This window comes from Hypomesus nipponensis, chromosome 8 (assembly GCF_054491055.1).
Source record: "Hypomesus nipponensis isolate SF chromosome 8, ASM5449105v1, whole genome shotgun sequence".
In the NCBI taxonomy this organism is placed as follows: Eukaryota; Metazoa; Chordata; class Actinopteri; order Osmeriformes; family Osmeridae; genus Hypomesus; species Hypomesus nipponensis.
The window spans coordinates 6270081-6282500 of NC_140368.1; the positions used below are offsets into that span (position 1 = coordinate 6270081).

The 12420-nt window shown below is 54.2% G+C and overlaps 1 protein-coding gene across 8 annotated transcripts in view; it reads right to left on the reverse strand.

The window, feature by feature from the left end:
- Nucleotides 1–12420, reverse strand: part of scrib (scribble planar cell polarity protein) — a 57681-nt gene that overhangs the window by 22320 nt on the left and 22941 nt on the right. For 4 of the 8 annotated variants that reach the window (XM_084703828.1, XM_084703829.1, XM_084703825.1 and 1 more), the window contains exons 3-19: nucleotides 12121–12199; nucleotides 11832–11921; nucleotides 11331–11387; nucleotides 10689–10752; nucleotides 9728–9802; nucleotides 9494–9638; nucleotides 8836–8954; nucleotides 8466–8665; nucleotides 8030–8196; nucleotides 7762–7889; nucleotides 6926–7051; nucleotides 6614–6790; nucleotides 6038–6463; nucleotides 3648–3710; nucleotides 1606–1695; nucleotides 1395–1472; nucleotides 978–1298 (exon numbers count right to left, since the gene is read on the reverse strand). In XM_084703828.1, coding sequence (XP_084559954.1) covers nucleotides 978–1298; nucleotides 1395–1472; nucleotides 1606–1695; nucleotides 3648–3710; nucleotides 6038–6463; nucleotides 6614–6790; nucleotides 6926–7051; nucleotides 7762–7889; nucleotides 8030–8196; nucleotides 8466–8665; nucleotides 8836–8954; nucleotides 9494–9638; nucleotides 9728–9802; nucleotides 10689–10752; nucleotides 11331–11387; nucleotides 11832–11921; nucleotides 12121–12199 — 2405 coding nt within the window. Of the gene's footprint in view, nucleotides 1–977; nucleotides 1299–1394; nucleotides 1473–1605; nucleotides 1696–3647; nucleotides 3711–6037; nucleotides 6464–6613; nucleotides 7052–7761; nucleotides 7890–8029; nucleotides 8197–8465; nucleotides 8666–8835; nucleotides 8955–9493; nucleotides 9639–9727; nucleotides 9803–10688; nucleotides 10753–11330; nucleotides 11388–11831; nucleotides 11922–12120; nucleotides 12200–12420 lie in introns of all 8 variants that reach the window. The other 4 variants (XM_084703827.1, XM_084703824.1, XM_084703826.1 and 1 more) reach the window with 2 other exon arrangements.

Here is a 12420-nt window from a genome sequence, read left to right on the forward strand (position 1 = left end):
CTGCTAAGCTGCACAGTGTCATAAAGCACAACAGAGCCAAACCAGTGTGACCTCATGGCCATGTGTCCTTAGACCTGCCTCCCCTGGAGTCCCATCTAGCCTGCAAGGACATCAACACAACCACTCTGATCTGGACTTTCCACCTCCACCGTCAATGAATACAATGTCAAATGTACCCAACATCCATGCTTACAATCAGAGATCATTCCAACAGGTGAAGAAACCACAGAGACCAGCTAAGACGTGCAGTAAACTTACAGTTCCTCTGTACTCCAGGTATGTTTGTGTGAGTATCTCCTCTCCCCTGTCCTCTTCAGGCTTTCTGAACGGTGTGTGTGTGTGTGTGTGTGTGTGAGTGTTGCTGCATGAGGCCAGCCAATGATGTGGCCCAAAAATACAATCACCCCGCCCCCCCTGCCCCGCCCCGTCACCAACAAACGATCAGGTGTCAAGGCTTGCTATTCATATCTGTATCCCTGACGATGGCTACAAAACGCAGTGGTTATTAAAGATCCCATCAGAGCGGGTGAAGATACCACCTGGGGGACTTGCTGATCGCAGAAGAGGAGCGTTAATCACCTCACTCGCCCTGCAACAGGTCGACCTCCGCCAGGTCTACGACCTGCAAACCTGTGCCTGTCTCAACTGCTGGTGGCCCATTCTCAACAGACGCCTCATGCCTCGCGTGGGAAAACATGACACCATGCATGGTATTCCACCGAGGGCCTGGCCTATGAAATATTCATCCCAGGGAGCTGCAGGAGCCCCAACGCCTCCCCCATGTGCCGGCTACTGTACACACACACACACACACACACACACACACACGGCCGACACGCTGCGTGTGGCTGCGAGGTGGTGGAACACGTCTGTGTGTGTGTTTGAGTTGTACTGCAGCTTTACGCTGACAGAAGGCACGTGTGTCGGTACTGTGGGATCACATGGGGGATCTCCACCCGTGCGCGCGCCTCTCTCACCGTGTCCCCCGTACGGAAGGCGGTGGAGCCCTTCCCCCCGGCTATGCTGAAGCCCAGGCCCTTGTCGTTGCGGACCAGGCAGGTGGAGAGGCGGTGGCGGGGGGCAGGAGGGCTGGCGTCCATGAGGAAGGGCAGGCCGCTGCTGCTGCGCCGCTCCCGGGGAAAGTAGTCGTCCTCGGGCCGGAGGGGCGTGGTGGTGATGGCGTTCTCCGGCTCCACCATGCGCTCCCGCACCACCGTCATGGAGACGGAGGAGCCCGAGCTGCGGAGGGCCTCCACCGCCGTGTGGTGCTCCGCCCCGTGGAGGTCCACGCCGTTCACCTGGGGGAGGGAGCCACACAGGAAGTCAGTCACTCGAGAGGTCCGCGTTATGGAGGAGTTGGGCCGAGAGACGAAGCGCCAGCGTGTGACACCCACCTCCAGGAGTTTGTCCCCGACCTTGACCCCGGCCCTGGCTGCAGGTCCGTCCTCAGACACCCTGGAGATGAAGATCCCCTGCACACACACACACACACACAGACAGACAGACCCCCCGCGGCCGGGTCAACCTCCCCTAGCAACTGTTCCATGTCGTACATGAGGGCACATGAGGGCACAGTGCACACTGGGAGGCCCCTCCTCCTCCTACCTCGTCGTCTCCCTTGTAGGGCGTGGAGCCCCTGCCTCCGGCTATGCTGATGCCCAGGCCCCCTGTCTGCCGCAGGATGGTCAGGTTGTGCTGCAGGGGGACACGGAGGGGCTAGGGTCAGCTTATCTGGGAGTGAATGTGTGTGTGGGGGATGGGACTTTAACACCCCTGCCCTCAGGCCCGGGGGAAGGAGGGCTCACAACCCCAGTGCATCCCTCTAACCATCGTTAACCACCTGATAGTGGGGATGTGGGAGTCTGATGGTGACTTGGTGGACGGATATATACACGTGTGTGTGTGTGTATGTGGGGACTGATCCGTTGCTGTACGCGTGTGGTTTCATGAGCCTTGTTGTGTGAGGGGGGTGAACCCCCCTGCTCCCCCTCACGACTGGCCAATCAGAGGAGAATCACACCAGACAAACTGACAGACCAGGCAAAGGACAGACTGACAGACAGACAGAAAGACAGGGGCCACACCGATCTCCAGGCTAATCTCAACTCAAGTGGGGCATGTTCACCGCACTGTGTTGACATTAGCCCAGGTACGTGAAGGGGGAAACGATGATGAAACAAACGACATCATACATTTATTACAAACACGTCAGACACAGCTGTGCTGAGTGGAGAGATGGGTCTGTAACATAGCGGGTCACGGGACTCTGACGACACAGGCACAACAAGAGGGGTAAGATAACATAGAACATCTTAACACGTACGTGTGTGTGTGTGTGTGTGTGCGTGTCAGACTAGATGTGTGAATGCAGTAAGCGCAAGCCATGCAGAGAGTGGGAGAAAGTGGGGATGAGGGTGAAAGATGAGTGGGGGAGTGTTGGAAGAGCAGAGCACAGGAGTGCGGGGTGTCTGGGCGTGGGAGGAGGAGGCTGGGAGGAGGAGGCTGGGAGGAGGAGGCTGGGAGAAGGACCAGGTGGGCTGTCCGTGTGAACAGGAGCGTCTGCTCGCTCGCACCTGTGACACAACGTCTGCTCGCTCGATCCAACTGTTGGTGGCACAAACGCGTCGTACGCACGCGTCAAGCATTGCTAACCATTCGTGTGGCGTCCTCAGTAGAGTTGCATGCGTCCCCCCCCCCCCCCCCCCTCCACACACACACACACACACACACACACAGCCCTCTCGCAATTTAGGGCCGCCACAAGCACAGACCAGAGGGACTGCACTGGTCCCAAGTAGGTTACAGTGGGTGCTAAGGACAAAACATCCATGAAATGTGTGTGCATCAAAACGCAGACATATACAATTCATCGTGAATACAGATGCAACAAGCTAAACATCTCGCTAACCAGATGCTCACGGAAAGGATTGTGCTAGTTATGCTTCAACACATAGAATCGGACTTTCCAACTCCTCTTGTTGGCTTGACCCTGCGAGGTTGGGAGGGGGGGGGGGGGGGGGGGGGGGGGGGTCTGTGTGAACCTCACCCCCCCCCCCCCCTCCTCCTCCCCATCGACGCCAAAACCTGTCCAGCCACTCCCGGCCACACTGCCTGAACAGGGGGGATGAAGAGGAGGCGGAGAAAGAGAGGAAGACGAAGGGTGGAAGAGAAGACGAGTTCTAGCTTGGAAGAACCTGTTGATGGGTTGAATGACCTGACGGTGTTGTCGCTAGCAGCCCTGGAAGGACAGTTAGTTCCAGGTACCTCAAGAGAAAATCCCATCTTGGGGAGGGGGGGGAGGGATATAAATGTTATTCACGAACGACTACATTTTTTATATAACCGCCACCCACTTCTATTTCCAGTGTATAATTAGACTATGACGCATGAGATGAATTGTTACGCTAGCGCCGCTACAGCATCACCCCCTACAGGTTCTCTCACGCTAGTGCTCCAAGGGTGAGTTGAGATGAGCATTTCCCTGGCGATTGGCTTGGATTAATCATGGATTTCGGTGAGTTGTTGTTTTGGGTTGGTGTCGTTGTTGTTTTGCCCCCCCTCAGAGAGCAGGTGAGAGGGTGGGTGATGAGTGAATGAGTGAGGGAAAGAGAGGGGGAGAGTGGATGGGAAAGAGAATAGGTACAGACCTCTTCCTCCTCAATTCGAGCAGGCTCAATCAGCAGATTATTGACTTGATCAAATGACACCCCCTGTTAGGACAGGAACCAGCGAGAAGCATGCAGATTAGTGAGGCCAAAATAACAAATGTGCACTCGCATCCTCCAAAAAAAAAAAAAAAAGGATAAATTAAAACATTATACAACCCACACACTTCAAATAACGATACCACACACACACACCTCACAGTCTCACAGCCACTTGCGTGTCCATATTTGACATCTGGTGTATAATTGAATGTAGGTCCATCTCCACCAGGGGCTTACGGTGTGTGGATTTGGGGTCTTCAATTTGTGGTCCAAAGTGAACCAAGACAGCAGGCCCACACTCACACATCCACCCCCAGACACCAGAAGCAGACGCAGGCACAGGTAAAAACTCGAGACCCAGGATGAGACCAGCTACAGGCCCCACAGGGACACCAGCTCGAGGGCAAAGAGGGGAGTGAGGGGGTAAAGCGGGGGGATGGGGGTGGAAGCAGCAGCTACTAAACCAAAGTACCCTCCACCCTCAGTTGTACCCTCCTCCCTCAGATGTTCCCTCCACCCTCAGATGTAAAATCATCACAAACATGATTTTGCTTGTATGATTATGCTAGTATACGTGGTATACGCAGATTCCTTTGATTTCAAAGTACCCTTTCACCAATTACTGTGTCAACACATATATATATATATATTTGAATCAAATAGTTGGAAAGAAAATCATCCAACTGTCATTACAGTAGAGCACACCCAACATCTACAAAATTGCGAATTACTTAAATTGACATCAGTCCCGTCATATAAAACCTTGCATCCATAAACCATTTGAAAATCAGCTGTGGTGGTTCCAATCATCTGGATCTAATCCCGTCCATCAGCTACAGTCACTACATGAAGCCCCCCCAGGTCTCGATATTTCCAACTGAGCGGCTCTGACCCCCAAAACACTGGGTTGGTTTGAGGACAGACAAACACACACACACACACACACACACACACACACACATCCATCCATCAGTCTGCGTGTTAGTTAGCAGTTGTCAGATGATCGCCAACATGATTTCCACTATCATTCCAGATTAAAAGGTGCTCAATTGAACAAAAAGCAGTTTACATCAACCACAGCATTCACACGGTCATCCTTTGTGTGTCTCTATACACACACTCTCACACGAAGGCAGGTAGAGGGAAAAGTAATTTACAAATTAAAAACAGGAGACAGTAAACTATCTGGTAAGAAGCAGAGTTCTGGAATGGACAGAGGTGTGGTAGGGGCGGGGCTACAACCCCACAGTGGGAGGGGTAGGCATTGGAATTCGGGGGCGGGGAACTGTCATTTGACATAGGAAATTGGTATTTTCTTATTGGTCCAGATGAGGCAAGGACTGTAAGAATTATGAGTTACCCAATAACGGAACATACTTCTGACCTGTACTGACAAAGCTGTGTGTAATTGTAAGTTAACTACAACTTAAGTGTACCATTCTCAGTGAAATAATGATATATGGTCTGGCCTTCATTAAAACGTGGTTGGGAAAGGGAGAGGAGGGAGGATCGCATGTGGTGTTGGTGGAGGGAGGGAGGGAGGGAGGGAGGGAGGGAGGGAGGGAGGGAGGGAGGGAGGGAGGGAGGGAGGGAGGGAGGGAGGGAGGGAGGGAGGGAGGGAGGGAGGGAGGGAGGGAGGGAGGGAGGGAGGGAGGGAGGGAGGGAGGGAGGGAAAGGGGGTGGGAGGGAGGGAGGTATGGGGGAAGGGAGCAAGCCTGCAGTCCTTTGAGGCTGTAAACCAGGGAAGGAGATGGTGTGCAGATGAGTGGGTGTAAGAACTCCAAACTGCCACCAGGGGGCGTTGTGCTCTGAGGAGACTCAACTGTAGGGTAGAGTGAATATTCTCACATGAATGCTTGATAGGGTTTGGAAGGGCTGTAGATCATTCATGACTCGTATTCATTATTGGTCAGTGATTCAAGACTTCTCGTCACTGCAAGTGCAATCTCCCGGTAGAACGTTCCTGCAAAGTGCCAACAATCGCTTTCTTTCTTTCTTTTTCTTTCTTTCCTCCTCTCTGGCAAAAAGGTTGAATTTGCACAGCACTGCATGCGATGGCATCCCCCTGACATCCACGTGCTGTGAGAAGTCCAAACCGAGTGCAGGTTGCAGAGGGACAGAGAGAGAGGCAGGTGGCTTCTATGCATCGGGGTGTCTCTAGGCTGCATAGAGGCAGTGGGGGCAGGCCAGGCTCCAGGCCCCAGGCGAAAAAAGCTCAGCGTGACAGGAAAGACCTGCTGGATCGTGTGTCTGTGCATTTGTATGTGTTAAAAAACATTTTTTTAAACAAACAAACCTCCCCACCCCCCTCCCTCCCTCCCCCCCTTTACCTTGACAGGCTGCAGGGAGGAGTTGACCTGTAGGTGGCGGCTGTTCTCCAGCTCTGCCACCTCTACCCTGTGGTGTCGCTGAGGGGTGACATTACACTCTTCCTCCTCCTCTTCCTCTTCGTCCTCCTCTTCCTCCTCCTCGTCGTCCTCCTCGGGGGCCCGCGTGGGGGGGGGGCGGCCCTCGGGGGTGAAGCCCTGCAGCAGTGCAGCCACCGCCTCAGGCCGGGGCAGCTTGGTGATCTTGAAGTGCTTCTTGTAGTGCGGCGTGTCCTTCCTGATGAGTCGCTGCTTCTCTGAGGAGAGCGCCGCCCGCCGCCCCTCCCGCTCCTCCTCGTCCTCGCTGGGCTCACCCTCCTCTTCGCCGTCCTCCATCTCGCCGCCGCCGCCGCTGCGGATGATGGGCTCCTCCGCAAAGTGCACCGTGGGCTGGGGGGGGGGGGGGGGGGGGTTGCAGGAAGGGAACAGCCGAGTGTAAGAGTAACAGCCAAGCAATGAGTGGAACAGAACGGAACAGTCCATGGCGGTGAGTGCGCTGAGCAGGTTGGATTGGAATGGGAGGGTTTTCGATGTCCTCACCTCGATGTATTCGACCTCCATCTCGTCCAGCTCCTCCTCCTCTCGGCCCCGGACCTCCACAAGCTCCTCCCCCGTGGGGATCAGGCCCCGCCTCTCCTCGTGGGAGTTGGCCGATGCCGTGCTGTTGGACGCCTGGGAGTCGTGGCTCTGATTGGACAGACCGCTCAGCCGCTTTTCCTGCAAACGACCATCGCACGATACGTGAGGGTGAATGTGTGTGTGTGTGTGTGTGAGGCCGTGAGTGTGTGAGGATGTGTGTGTGTGAGGCCGTGCATGTGTATGTGAGGCTGTGTGTGCGTGTGTGTGTTTAACCTCTGCTCCTGGAGAGTCCAGTTCTCCATCAGGCCTGGCAGAGTAGACCTCGTTCCTCCTCTCCTCTATCACCTTCTTCATCACCTTCAGCTCACTGGGGTGGGGGGTGGCCCTGCGCTGTAGACCCTGGGAGGATGAACACACAAAGGTAGTCAGTCAGTTTTACATGCAGGCGTAAATCACCACGTCAGACACAAAGCGAAGACCCTGAGGGCATCAGATAAGTACTTGCAGTACAAGCCAAGGACTAACTACTGCATGGCATGTCGAAAGACACACATAAAACACTGATCTACTGACAGCTAAGAGTCACTGTAGCACACCGAGTGTGCTCTCTTGGTCATCATCCCAAGGGCATTTTTCCTTTTATTTCTATTTCATTCTGAAAGAAACGGCTTCTAGTTCAATTCAAAGTATGATTTCCTAACAGCAGCTGAATTCCAGCCCTCCTCAACAACATTCCCTTGACTGACTTCCTTTCCCTCATCCTCTGTGAGCCACTTCAGTTGAGGAGACTCATGTGCATGTTTCCTAGGAGACTTGCGTGCAGGTTTCCTAGGAGACTTGCGTGCAGGTTTCCTAGGAGACTTGCGTGCAGGTTTCCTAGGAGACTTGCGTGCAGGTTTCCTAGGAGACTTGCATGCAGGTTTCCTAGGAGACTTGCGTGCAGGTTTCCTAGGAGACTGGTGTGCAGGTTTCCCAGGAGACTGGTGTGCAGGTTTCCCAGGAGACTGGTGTGCAGGTTTCCCAGGAGACTGGTGTGCAGGTTTCCCAGGAGACTGGTGTGCAGGTTTCCTAGGAGACGGAGGCCCCAGATGGACGGGCGGCTCACTCACCCTGCGCTCGGCCGCTGCCTCGTCATCCTCCTCCTCGCCCTTGGTCTCGTCCTGGAACTGGATGACAGACACGCGGTTGAGGTTGCTGTCGGTCCAGCTGTCGTCCACGCTGTTCTGGAGCAGGTTCTCTGGAGCAGAGACAGGGGAACACAGTCACACTCACCACAGGGCCGGGGGGGGGGGGGAGAGAGATGACGGCTATGGAGATGGCTGATGAAGGGGAAGCTGTGGGTGCTGGTGGAGGGTCAGGGTGCTGGGGAGGACTCACCCAGGCTAGGAGAGGGCTGCTGGGGCAGCAGGTAGCAGGTCAGGACCTTCTCCCCTGTCCTCTCGTCGTCCTCGGTCTGGAACTTGAGCATGGGCTGAGACTGGTTCTCTGCTAGCCACATGGCCTTCAGGTTGAGGTTGGCGAGGGCGAATGGAAGGTTCTGGAGTCTGGGGGAAGGAGGGGGGGGGGGGTTTAGACCAGTAGGTGAAACAAAGAGGGACAGAAAACAGTCAACGATAAAGGCTGAAAAACCTTTATATAAATATCTTTGTCCCTGACCAGACGGAACTGACCTTCAAATTAATATAAAATAATTTGCATCGACTAATCTAAACAACCTTTAAGCCAACCTAAGAGGTTCAATGAAGGCTAGACTGGAGCCCGGTGAGGCAGGATGTGAGAGTGGTCTGGAGCACGGCGCTCAGGCGGAGGTTACCTGTTCCCCGCCACATCCAGCACGTGCAGCTCCGTGGCGTCGGCCAGCTCGGCGGGCAGCCTGGTCAGCCGGTTGTCCCTGAGGGAGAGCACGTTGAGGCTGGCCAGGCCGCCCAGCTCGCTGGGGACGCTGCCCAGGCGGTTCCGGTCCACGTTCAGGTTGGTCAGCTTCTTTAGCTTGCCCAGCGAGCGAGGCAGAGTCTGCAAGGGCGGAGAGAGAAAGGGAAAGAGGGAAGGAGAGAAAGAGAGGGGAAGAGTTGTTTACACAAACACATACTCTCCAACGTGGTTCAAAGATGTCAGTGAAGGAGGTTCTTGTGTTGGTGTTCCATCATTGGCCTGTGGGCTCTGGAGGTCCGGGTTGTGCGTACCTGTAATAGGTTCTCAGTCAGCACCAGCTCTGTCAGGTTCTCACACTCCCCTATGGAGTCACTGAGGTGGGTGAGGCGGTTCTGGTCCACTTTCAGGATAGACAGCTGCTTCAGACTGCCTGAGCACAGAACACCAAAAGGATTCAGTTCACCGACAACAGCCCACTATTACAGACCCATCAGTCCCACTCCCTCTCCACTCTGGAGAGATCACTGATTGGATAGAGTAGGATGGTAAATGCTGGATAACGGATAACTTCCTTTCAGCCTGTCCAACAGAGTTAGATTAATGATAACCAGTGTTAGATTAGTGATGGCTTCAAATTTCTTAAGTATTTTAATCGAGACTTTGAGTCGGGCACAACCTTCCCCTATTCATGAGTCCCAGGCCCTGCGTTTCCAGTAGAGGGCAGTGTTGTTGCATGGAAACCCAGAGGGGTATCCCCTGTCCCCAGTCACAATGGGACAGCCCATGGGCTTCCGACAGATACGACACCTGGACAAAGCAGCTAAAACGGCCTGCTTTACACCCACAATGACGTGACATGATGATAAAGTTGACAAGCCTCCACACAATAGGACAGATTCCATCGTCCCCCCTCACCACCCCCTCCACTCCATTCCCTCCAGTCCAACCCTTCCCTCCCTCCCTCCTCACCTATTCCATCAGGGACTATCTCCAGCAGGTTTTGTGTGAGCAGCAGGTCAGTGAGGGCCAGCAGACCACTGAGCTCCGAGGGCAGCTCCTCCAGCCGGTTCTCAGAGATGTCCAGACACACCAGCCTCCGCAGGTTCCCCAGCTCCTACACACACACACACACATCAGTAACCCAGTTGTGTAGGTGTAATGGGTTGAACCAGGTGACAGGTATGAAGACGGGCTGCTACTCACTGGTGGTAGAGAGGACAGCTGGTTGCGATCCAGCCACAGCTCCCTCAGGTTAGGGAGAGCACCTAGAGTGTCCGGCTGATAGAGAGAGACAGACAGAGGGATGAGAGACAGAGGGATGAGAGACAGAGACAGAGAGAGAGAGAGAGAGAGAGAGAGAGAGAGAGAGAGAGAGAGAGAGAGAGACAGAGGGATGAGAGACAGAGAGAGAGAGAGAGAGAGAGAGAGAGAGAGAGAGAGAGAGATGGAAAAGTGAGAAATGGAGAGGAAAAAATCATAAGCTAAGCAAACAGAGGCCATGTCTGTTATCTTGACACTGTTGTGCTACATTAGACAGGTGATTAAGTTTAGTGAGCCAAGTTGGAGCACAAACACGCTGCATATAGGCCGTGTCAGATCCATCTTTGGGGAAATGGGGGTTGTTGCCAAGGTAAACACACAAACACTAATCATACGCTCCAAATACAGTTTCCCTCTCCGCTACCAGGCAGACTGGGGGAGAGCAGGTAGACAGGCGTCGAGCGAGACAGGCAGGCAGACAGACGGGCCTGGGCGTACGACAGCCAGGCAGGTAGATCAGCAGGCAGGTATGGTTACAGAATGACCTCACCTGTGTGCTCTGCCTCCACCCAGCTCAGATCAAAAGGCCTTGTTTACACACAACACACACACACACACACACACACACACAGGCGTTCCCATGCAGACAGCCTGACTGGAGGGATAACAGAGCACCCCAGGTCCCAACATATCTGCTGTTTATTAGACTTCCATCAGGGACTGAGGCCCATGTCAGCTGGGTTAGTTAGGTTACGTGTGTGCCGTGGGCTGGATGAACGACAGGTCAAATATGTCCATTTGTGGGGTAAACAAGTGGCCTGGAACCATGATTGGAGAGTGAATGTGTCCAACTCATTGCTAATCCCAAATATAACGTCTGTTTGTGCACTAAAGCGAGTCTCACCAGCACTTCCAGTTCGTTCTTCCCCAGGTCCAGCTGTTCCAGTTTGACCAAGAAAGACAGCGACCTGAATGGAGACAGAACCATCAGTCAGAGAACACCCAGTTCAGACCACACGCCCTTTCAGAAACATCCACAACCATGCAGGCGGTTCCCTGTCTGTCTGACACATACCTCACATACCTCTCATTCATATGAAGCCTATGTCGAGAATGTTACAACAGAGAGCACAGGTGCTTTTGAAGTCTGGACTAGAGATGCAGAGGATTCCGGCCTCGTCCATCATGCAGTGAGTCTGTGTGACAGTGAGGTCAAGGGCTGGGGTGTCGCAGCCAGCCTTGCAGCCGACACATCACAATCCTGCCTCTCCTACTAGGCCTGCAGTCTAGGACAGCCAGTGGAAACACTTAACGCTGTTTGCTAAGAGACTACATCCCTATTCATGAGCTAAATGCATTAGCAGCTCTGAGGCTCTATGTATATAGATATAGAGAGAGACATGCTAATAGATCATATCCTGGCTACAGCTGTGTGGTGCTGCGGCGGTGATTAGGTATTTAACAAGCAGGTAGCGCCTCAGGCTGCTATGGAGGACGGGGGGGGGCTGCAGATGGAGCAGCTGTACCCAGGGGAGGGGGCACTTACGTGGGCAGGGACTTGAGCAGGTTCTCCCTGAGCTCGAGCGTCACCAGGTTGGCCAGGCTGTGGAAGAGGAGGAGGCCAGACGAGAAGGAGAGCAGGGTTGGAGGAGGAGGAGAGCAGGGGAGGAGGAGGAGGAGAGCAGGGGGGGAGGAGGAGGAGAGCAGGGATGGCGGAGGAGGGGTGGAGGGTGGGTGAAACAAACGGAAGGGGAAAGGAGAGGATGGAGTGAAGGAAACGGAGAGGAAGGAGAGGAGGGAAAAAGCAGGAGAAAGGGAGGAGGAGGATGAAGATGAGGATTGCCGTAGGAGGCAGAGGAGGATGACAGAGAGGGGGAGGAGAGTGGTTAGTGAGTCAGATGGAGTCTGGAGGTCTGTTGGAGCGGGTGGACTTGGCAGGGTGGGGGTGATCCATCTGGTCAGGCCTAACAGTGGCCCCTCGCCCAGTCTGGAGGCCCCTCTGGGGGTGGGGGTTGATGGCTGTGAATGTGTGTCTGTGAATACGTACTTCCCGATGTCGTTGGGCAGCGCCAGCAGTGACACGTCGTTGAGTGCCAGGTGAGCCAGCGCTCGGAGCTGAGTGAAGCCGTCGGGTAACCTGACAGGGAAGAGGGGGCACACAGGGAAAACTCAGAATCAGAGCAACAACCAAAGAAATGTAGAGACGTGTGCTGGGTGTTGCTGCATGAGAGTGAAACGCAATCGACCGCTTCACTTTCCCCTCGGGGGCAATTTGGTTGAACCCAAACATGTGTTTGTGAGTGTCAAGGTGGAGAGAGATGGAGGGTACCACAAACCTGGAGAGGGGGTTTCCACTGAAGTCTGCGATCTCCAACGCCTTGCAAAACTTAATGCTCTCTGGGATCTCAGGAATGTCTGCAGACAGGAAAACGTGTGTGGGGGGGGCACAGTCAGCAAGATTGAGGTGTGTGTGTGATTGGTTATGGGGGGGGCTCACATTCTATAGAGCAAATTATTTCAGTTTCCCTTGGAATTTTTACCAGATGGCAGGGGAACTGAATTAAATGAGAGAGAGAGAAAGAGGGATGAGGAAGAGGGAGAAAACCTCACAGGCTGGTACAGGTCTGTGTATCGTG